The sequence below is a fragment of the Nelumbo nucifera genome, chromosome 1, assembly GCF_055504915.1.
Source record: "Nelumbo nucifera cultivar China Antique chromosome 1, China Antique-T2T, whole genome shotgun sequence".
Taxonomy (NCBI): Eukaryota; Viridiplantae; Streptophyta; class Magnoliopsida; order Proteales; family Nelumbonaceae; genus Nelumbo; species Nelumbo nucifera.
The window spans coordinates 188,364,371-188,372,971 of NC_142649.1; the positions used below are offsets into that span (position 1 = coordinate 188,364,371).

At 34.9% G+C, this 8,601-nt stretch overlaps 2 protein-coding genes across 6 annotated transcripts in view; one reads left to right on the plus strand and one right to left on the minus strand.

Moving 5' to 3' along the window:
* Window positions 1–1,765, plus strand: part of LOC104596170 (lysophospholipid acyltransferase 1-like) — a 35,255-nt gene extending 33,490 nt beyond the window's left edge. Inside the window, exons 6-8 of one of the 2 annotated variants that reach the window (XR_016080803.1) lie at window positions 966–1,029; window positions 1,109–1,227; window positions 1,335–1,364. Coding sequence is in view for 1 of the 2 variants with exons in the window: in XM_010257222.3 (XP_010255524.1) it covers window positions 966–1,029; window positions 1,109–1,227; window positions 1,335–1,472 (321 nt within the window). In the remaining variant the exon portion in view is untranslated. Of the gene's footprint in view, window positions 1–965; window positions 1,030–1,108; window positions 1,228–1,334 lie in introns of both variants that reach the window. The other variant, XM_010257222.3, reaches the window with a different exon arrangement.
* Window positions 1,766–3,346: 1,581 nt separating this feature from the next.
* On the minus strand, window positions 3,347–6,079 carry CRR1 (Dihydrodipicolinate reductase, bacterial/plant). 4 transcript variants are annotated; one of them, XR_735003.2, is made up of 10 exons: window positions 5,844–6,079; window positions 5,617–5,739; window positions 5,434–5,508; window positions 5,252–5,317; window positions 5,071–5,166; window positions 4,824–4,940; window positions 4,309–4,401; window positions 3,920–4,016; window positions 3,751–3,837; window positions 3,347–3,657 (listed from the first exon to the last, which is right to left on the minus strand). XR_735003.2 is itself a non-coding variant. In XM_010257223.2 (10 exons), the coding sequence occupies exons 1-10, from the start codon at window positions 5,958–5,960 to the stop codon at window positions 3,625–3,627; spliced, it is 909 nt and encodes a 302-aa protein (XP_010255525.1). In that variant the 5' UTR covers window positions 5,961–6,078; the 3' UTR covers window positions 3,347–3,624. The 4 variants fall into 4 exon arrangements, 3 of the variants coding, with proteins under 3 accessions (XP_010255525.1, XP_088760672.1, XP_088760674.1); XM_010257223.2 differs by having other exon boundaries at window positions 3,920–4,021; window positions 5,844–6,078; XM_088904546.1 differs by having other exon boundaries at window positions 3,920–4,021; window positions 5,617–5,744; window positions 5,844–6,044.
* Between the last annotated feature and the right edge of the window lie 2,522 nt (window positions 6,080–8,601).

Consider the following 8,601-nt stretch of genomic DNA (forward strand, 5'->3'; position numbering starts at 1 on the left):
TCTATTTTCATCTTTTATGTATGATTATATGCTGCATCCAACTTCCATTTCCTGTGCTTATAGGGAATTATAGGATTCCTTGTTTAAAGTTGGCTTCTGAATTTGTTATTATGGGCCAGTCCAATTGAATACATGGAGCAATGAGGTGTTTAAAATAAATACCTTTTTTTTTCAGTAGCCTCTATTCTCAATTGTAAGACTGAAAATACCATTGGACCATAATATTTGAATATTAATGGTGATTGCCAATAATATGCATGTAGCTGATGCCATATAGTTGGGATGGTGATGATGATTGCTGACTGCCATGCTAAGCCAAGTCCTTATGAACTAAACTATCAATTTGAAGCTGCAGATTAAATATCTGAGAATTTCATAGATGCACACACAGGAAAGGGGGGCACATGGGGCTCAATTTACTTTATTTTGATCTATTATTTGCAGGCCCTATTGTTGTGAAAATGCTTTTGAAGTTAAATGAATGATTCTTTATCTTTGTCATTGCCAAGAAATATCTGTCTACCTTTTTGACTTTGTTGGAGAATGTTTCTGTTTACCCATTTCTTTCCCTGCTTGTTTTTCCTTACCTCAGTCAATAAGTGCAAAGAGGGTAATAGTTGGTATCCTGTTTCATTTTATATCTCATGAAATCATGCTTAGACCATATCATTGATGGTGATTATAGGAAATTTTATCAAATGAAATGTGTCTATACCTTTGTGACTTTGTTGGATAATATGCTTCTGTAACCCATTTCTGCCCTGCTTGTTTTTCCTTACTTTGATCAACAAGTGCAAAGAAGGTAATAGTTGGTATCCTGTTTCCTTTTATGTCTCATGTAATCATTCTTAGACCACACCATTAATGGTGATTATAGGAAATTTCATTCAAATGATGTCTGTTTTTGTCTTATAACGATGACTATGCTGCAACCAACTTCTGTTTCTGTTTCTCTCAAATTGCAGGGACTGTATCCTGGATATATCATATTCTTTGTTCAGTCAGTATTGATGGTAGCGGCTTCAAGAGGTACTCTTCAAATTATGCCTTATTATTTGTGGAATTCTGTTTATCATTTCTTGATTTCCTTCTTTTTGTCTTTGAGCAGTTATCTATAGATGGCAACGAGCTCTTCCTCGGAACATGGACCTAGTTAAGAAGATACTGGTGTTTATGAACTTTACTTGTACATTATTGAGTTTGAACTATTCCTGCGTTGCTTTCCTGGTTGGTTCATATCTACTCGTTTTAGCTTTGAATTTGGAATTTCCAGGATTAGAATTTACATTTGCTTCATTAAATTCTGTTTTGACGTTTTGTACTTCATTACCAAGGTGTTGAGCATGCACGAGACAATCACTTCATATGGGAGTGTTTATTACGTTGGAACAGTTATTCCCATTATACTGATACTCCTGGGTTGCATCTTCAAACCAAAACCTTCCAGGTATAAAGACCAGAAAGAGCAATGAGATGGTAACTACATGTTTTTATTCTGCTCAACACTGCTGGAAAAGGAGTGGTAGCATCCCCCCCCAAACCCTCTCTTCATGTTTGGTAAATTGTAATATTTTTCTTAGTTAAGAAAGAACTGCATTGGCATCCAATGTTTAACCTTACTCCAACATGTTTGGCTCGCGATTTGCTTTACAATTATTTCAACTTTTATTGTTGGTTATTTTGTTTTTCTCTAATCATGAATTGATAGATGTTGAACACTTTTAAACTGCTCATGGCAGCCAGCCAGCCACATTTCTTTGCTAAAGTTTATATTCCATTGATGGGGATATGATGGAATCCTATAGCATTGCAGTTGGTATACATGGTTCACATTGCCCAATTGAAATATCCTGCCAGATCAACTGCCCTATATATATATATATATATATATATATATATATATATATAAAATAAGAAGAGATTCTCTTCCATCTTAAGCAGATAAATTCCTCCGATATCAAAAGGAGAATAGTATACTTATTGCTGTTTCTGCTTTTGATTTGTGGGCAAAAAAGTAGATGTCCAGAAAAATTATTTGGAAAAATTACTTAAACCTCCTGTGGGTTATCTGACAATCACTTAAACCTCTCATGGGTTTTGATCCTAGCAAAAACCTCCCTTCAAGGACTATGATCATGTAATGCTTTAAATTTTTAAGCATTATGTGGGAAAAAGTGGGAAAAAAATTTAATGCATCATTTCTTTCATTTTCTGTCAGGAAAGTTAAGGGAAGAGAGGTTTTGCTAGAGTCAAAACCAGGGGAGGTTTAAGTAATTTTCCTAAACTACTTTTGGTTTTGATTCTGAGGAAGTGATGGCGAGCATGCTTCGGGATCTTGGTTACCAATATAAACGGAATCTGTTGTTGCTGGATCCCAAATAAGGATCCAACTTGCAGCATGTAAATACAGACTTCACAATGTATTTAGACATGAATCTGCATTTTCATTCTCAAAAGTGCAGTCCTATTGGGGATTCAGCAATGGCTCCCACTTATAAGGCTCACAAATACATATATGTACAGTGCAAATACATAGTTTAGAAATTAGTATGCGTGAGAGTGAATGGCAAGAAATTGGTATGCGTTTCGGTGTAACCGGCGCCATAAAACAAGCAACCAGCGTCATTGTCCAGGTAACAATGGACTTGAGAAAAATATGCCCCTTATTCTCGGACTTCTTCTTGCTCATTTGATTTTTTATTTTTCTTTCTTTTTGTTCATTCGAATTTAGTGCCATAACTAGGAAATGGTTGTCTTTTCTTTTCAATCTGATTTCAGAATGACGAAGTACATGATATTCTGGACTACTGAATGGTATGGAGTAAATTTTTAGTTTCTATTCAAGAGTTTGTGTCCATGCTATTGGACGCACCATTATTTGACTCACTTTTTTGCATGAGCTGTAAATTGAGTCTTAGTTCCTTCTCTTAAGATCTTCATTTTCTTTCTTCCTTTTTTTCCCTTTTCTTTTTAGTAAGAAAAGTGGAGTTTCCTGATAAAATTTTAAAATGTAGAAAATTGAAGATTTTGAGTTTTGGAAGGTAGGTAATAAATATGAAAAAAATAAAATCTATAAAAGGTCCTGTCAATTGGGGAAGGAACATGATATTGTTGGAACCCTAATTAAAGAAACAAATAATGCCCTTTGGAAGGTAGGTATGTCTAGATAAGATCCCTTCTTTCCCGAATTTGGAATCCCCAAGAGTGTGCGATATTTGAGCGTCACATTATGTGCGGACTTGTTATGATCAAACAAGAATTTTTGGAAGTTGTGAACCCATAAATATGTTTAGGAGAGACTCCTTGCTTTAAGAAGGTGGTATCATCAGAACTAGTTCCTTTAAAATCTGCAAAGCTATCTCTTTCTTGATTCTCTGAATTGTTTAAGTTTATATGGAGTATGATTATGCTTGGATTTCTAATGGAACTCCACAAAATGTTGCGTTTGATTGCAGTTTGGCCTTTGAAAATGACTGTGTTACAGTTATTAATGAAACTTGTGGCCAATGAGGTTAATTTATTTTCTTAAAGGTACTCTCAACAAAGCCTGTGGTGACCAGACATGAATTTCTTCAATTCTTTTCTACTACACTTCAATGGATAAGCTTGAAGAACACCTTATCTCTACAGAAACTTTTCCAAGCCAAATATCAGGTTCTGCCAAGGGGGACAGAAAGAGAATTGTAATTCAAGCAGAGTGAAAGCCCATAATCCTTGATGAAATCCAGAGAAATTGAAAGGACTGGTTACCTTGAGGCGCACAACCCTCCTTATGGCCAATACTAGTCCTGGCATAAGACACTTCACGTCTGTTATATCATGTTTTAGGGAGTATACCTGGAGTTCACAGTCAGTAACATTCAGATAAGGTTATATGCACTGTTCAAATTTTTCAGGAAGCAGAACCCAAAAAACCTACCTCCCCTGGACCAGAGAAATGAACCGTTGTACTGGATGGAAGCCCTGGAAGAACCAAGCTGTGCACACGGATCCCATCCTCTCCCAGAACTTGCCCCCTTGCCTTAGTGGACAAGAGCAAGAATGAGCTTATCTCATAATGGTAAAACCAGAAACAGTATTGTCTTCATTACTCTTTAAATTGATGGGGGTGAATGAGTGATGCCTGTTATACCGATAATATTCCTTGCTCATGAAAATCTAGCCTTAATTACCTTATACTTTTTTATCATTTTCAACTTTGGAAGTAATAAACTACTGATTTTGTAGAGTAGTTGTCTGTAGATAAGGCCATTGAATTTATGTGGTCAAATACAGTGCCCATATGTTTCAGTAAGGGTCTCATCTTACCAAAATGTTTGTTGAAATATCTTCTCTGTTGTAGATCTGGCCAAGGTTAGAGAGATTGTTGGCAATTTGTATTGCATCAGGTGACGGAAGATCCTGTTCATGAATGTGCAAGTTAGTAACCTGGAAAAGCAGTTTGCCAAGAGTAGGGATAAATCAAAAGGCGGCCAATGTCTTGATGACTAGAAAACATTGATCTAATTGAGAAGACAGAATGCTGAACGCGGCCTACCCAATTTAAAAAAGCAAAGTTGAATAAAATATATGAGCTACTTGAGTTGATTCTTCTCAAGCTGACTTGATCAAACCTCATTACTCATTAATGCTATTATAAATCTCTGGTACTTTTCCCAGCATTCATTCTCTTAGATAACTTCTACAGTATTTGTTATCGATGTTGCATATCAAACGCTGATATTGAAATATGGGAACAGTATCGACTTTGGAAATCAATCTACTGACTTTTCAGTTCAATTTCTAGTGAAGTTCTTACATTTCTGGATTCTGGTTTAACTTACTGATGCATTTGGTCTTGACTCTACAATTTCTACGTTGTTGTAATGGAAGGACGCCGAAATGGCCGCTTGCTGGAGCAGTATAGATCCAATGGACAATGTTGGGGCGATCAGACAGCCCTGAATTGGACGAAACAAATAAAACACATACAAAAGTTTAACGCAAAAGACACAATTCAAAAAATAAAATAAAAAAAAAACAGACAAGGAAAAATAAAACGAAACAAATCCTCACCCCGAGCTAGCTCACCATGCTGGCCTTCTCGCAGAATGAAGATAGTGCCGTAATAGTATCTAGATTAATCCGAGGCACATAAACTACACTCCTCATGCCAAAGGCTGTAGCCTGCAAGATAAAAGAACAGAGATGAGAGAACAGTTGAAAACGAGAGAAGAAATTTCAGAGGGGTGAGTCCGGAAAGAGGCCACACCTGTTTGACATTTTCATAGACGGTTGATGGTTCAGTGAAATCGACAACAACTCCATTTGCTTTTGACTGCAAAAGACTCCCTTAAACGTGTTGTTTGAGAGAGAGCAAAACATACAACACAAAAGAGGAAGAAAGAAAAAACAGAAGAGAGGAAAGAGAGAGCGCTGGAAGTAGGAGATTACCTGAGATATGGAACCCAGAACCATGGTGAGATCATTTATTATTGGCACCTCCAGAGGCTCCTCCATGTTACATACCTACCCAAGAAATTCCTCCTGTTAATTGACCATGACTGTGATTCCAATTTCCAGAAACCTTTTAACAAGTGAAAAAGTAAAATGAGAAAGAAAAGATAAAGAGGCAACCTTTCCAACATCTTCTCCTACAAGTTGGGAATCCACAGCACCGGCTATTTCCATTCCTCTGGCTTTGGTCACTGCAACTATTGCAGCCTTCCCTATTTCCTTGGTTGCACCATTGATGACTACCTTTTCTCCACAGGGCAACAACGATCAACGAAAAAGGAATAGACCACCTTAGACTTTGTCCCCATAAGAGAGAAACTGGAGAAGTAAAAGATGTGTGAATGTACCTTGATATTGTTTTGGGAGGGTTGGACTGAACATGATATGGGAGACTTGGGTTTGAGCCTGTGGATTCTCTTGTAGTTAGTGGGCTGAAATGGTGGGCACCTCAGGGCTGCTGCCATGGTACCTCAGTTGCTCAGAGCTCTCTCTCTCTCTCTCGGTAACGGTAAGGCGGGCTAACCTTGGAATTTGGATGCAAACGCAGGAAGAGGGAAGATGGCATGGAAGATTTTTATTGCTAACTTAAGATAAGGAGGTGTGGATAAGGCATTGTTTGATTTCACTTTTAAAAAATACTTATTTTAATAATTGGAGTCACACATTAAGTGATTATATGTGTTTTAGTAAAAAAGTGAAGAAAAAGTATTTTTTTTTTGTAAAAGCACTTATTAAAAAAGTGACCTCAAGGTTGTTTTTTTTTAGCACTTCTTAGAGAAGTGCTTCTTCCAATCGAATGGGACAAACCAGTCTCTGTTAAAATTTTAATACCTAAAATACCCCCATGTGAGGATTTTCTTCCCTCTCCTCCCATTCGAACACAACAACCCAGGGAGTGGCACCTTCAGTTGTAGGTCCACCGACGACGATCAAAGGTGAGGGAAAATGGCTGACAGACTTGTCGTTTTGCCCTTTTCTGTGTTGTTGTGTTCGTAGATCTGTAAAAGAAGCTATGTATAGTCAATATTATCCTATTTTTATTTTTTGTTGATTTATATGTATAGTTAATATTATCCTTTTTTTTTTTGAATAACCCAAATTTTAATATGTATAAAAATTGGTGGTGTTTTTAGTCATCCTATTTTATTTTATTTTTTTTAATTTGATATTGGTGGTGGTTTTTTTATTTCTTGAATAATCTGAATTTCCAATTATTGATTTATATGTATAGTCAATATTATCCTATTTTTATTTTTTTGTTGATTTATATGTATAGTTAATATTATCCTATTTTATTTTTTGAATAATCCGAATACTAATATGTATAATAAATTGTATCCTACTTTATTTATTTTTTTAATTCTGATTGGTATTGGTTATCCTTTTAACGTTTTCTTTTGAATAATCCAAATTTTCATTTGTTGATTTATATGTACAGTTAATATTATCCTATTTAATTTTTTTGAATAATCTGAATATTAATATGTATAATAATTAAATTGGTGGTGATTTTAGTCATCCTATTTTATTTTTTAATTTGATATTGGTTGTGTTTTCTATTTTCTTGAATAATCTGAATTCCCAATTATTGATTTATATGTATAGTCAATATTATCCTAATTTTATTTTTTTGTTAATTTTTATGTATAGTTAATGTTATCCTGTTTTATTTTTTGAATAATCTGAATATTAATATGTATAATAAATTGTATCCTATTTTTTTTAATTCTCATTGGTATTGGTTATCTTTTTTATGTTTTTATTGGGATAATTCGAATTTTCATTTGTTGATTTATATGTATAGTAATATTATCCTTTTTTTTTGAATAATCTGAATATTAATATGTATAATAAATTGATGGTGTTTTAGTCATCCTATTTTATTTTTTTTATAATTTGATGTTGTTTTTTTTTTTATTTTCTTCAATAATCTGAATTTCCAATTATTAATTTATATGTATAGTTAATATTATCCTATGTTATTTTTTGAATAATCCAAATATTGATATGTATAATAAATTGTATCCTACTTTATTTATTTTTAATTCTCATTGGTATTGGTTATCTTTTTTATGTTTTTTAAAATAATCTGAATTTTCATTTGTTGATTTATTATTTATAACTTGTAGGTTATGACAAGTAGTCAAGGGAAAAATGGGGGAGCTCCCAAGCTACGTGAACTCCCGAACTACACAAAATTTGGGTGAACATATGCTTGCAACAAGTGATTGCTGGCCACTAAACCAATACTACACTAGATAGACAAGGATGGGCAAATTTGATTCAGGAGTTCAATAGGATAATGGGGAAAAACTACACCCAGAAACAAATGAAGAATCAATGGGATTTAGTGAAGAATGAGTTGAAGATATTCAATAAACTATCAACTTATACTGGTTCAAGTTGGGATCTAGTGAACGAAACATTCACTTCTAGGGCTGACTATTTGAAAGAATGTAGGTTAATAAAATAAATTTGTACGTTAATTAATTTGTTAAGCAAAACCTTACATAGTTTTGTCCTTGTGTGATAGACATACCTTGATGCAGCACAATTTAGACACAAAGGTCTTCCCTATGTAGTAGATTTGGACATCATATTTGGTGACACGGTTGCTTATGGTTACAATAGTTTGGCACCAAATGAGGGTGCACTAACGGAGGTGGTACCATTAACTCAATCGACTCTGGATGATGACCAAATGGATGAGGAATTATACCATGAGCCAGAGACACCCATTGATGCATTCGAAACAATACAGGAGGCTGGAATGGTCCCAATTAGCTCTCACTCACGTAGGGTTATCCCTAGAGACATAGGGGAGAGTAGCATCTCTACTAGGAGAAAGAAGACAACGGGTGCTATAAGGATTAGCAAGAATTTGGAAAGAATTGCTTCTACATTTGAGCCAACAATTGCTCATGGAGTTGGCAAGGACACGAGGCTAAGCTCTATAGAACAATGCATGAACCTCCTAAAGGAGATCCTTGATATTGAAAAAGTGAGTCATATATTCATATTTGCTAGTCTCTAGTTCATGAAGGGTGAATTCCGTGACTTATTTATTGCGATCGGGTCTCCTACCTTGCGATTGAAGATGATTAT

Excerpts from the sequence above, each read along its gene's own strand:
- CRR1 (XM_010257223.2), bottom strand. The coding sequence starts at position 5,960 with ATGGCAGCAGCCCTGAGGTGCCCACCATTTCAGCCCACTAACTACAAG. Across the intron at positions 5,509-5,616 it reads TAGGAGAAGATGTTGGAAAG|GTATGTAACATGGAGGAGCC; the intron begins GTTGCCTCTTTA and ends TTTCTTGGGTAG. Across the intron at positions 4,402-4,823 it reads AGTCAAGACCAAATGCATCA|GATCTTCCGTCACCTGATGC; the intron begins GTAAGTTAAACC and ends ATTCATGAACAG.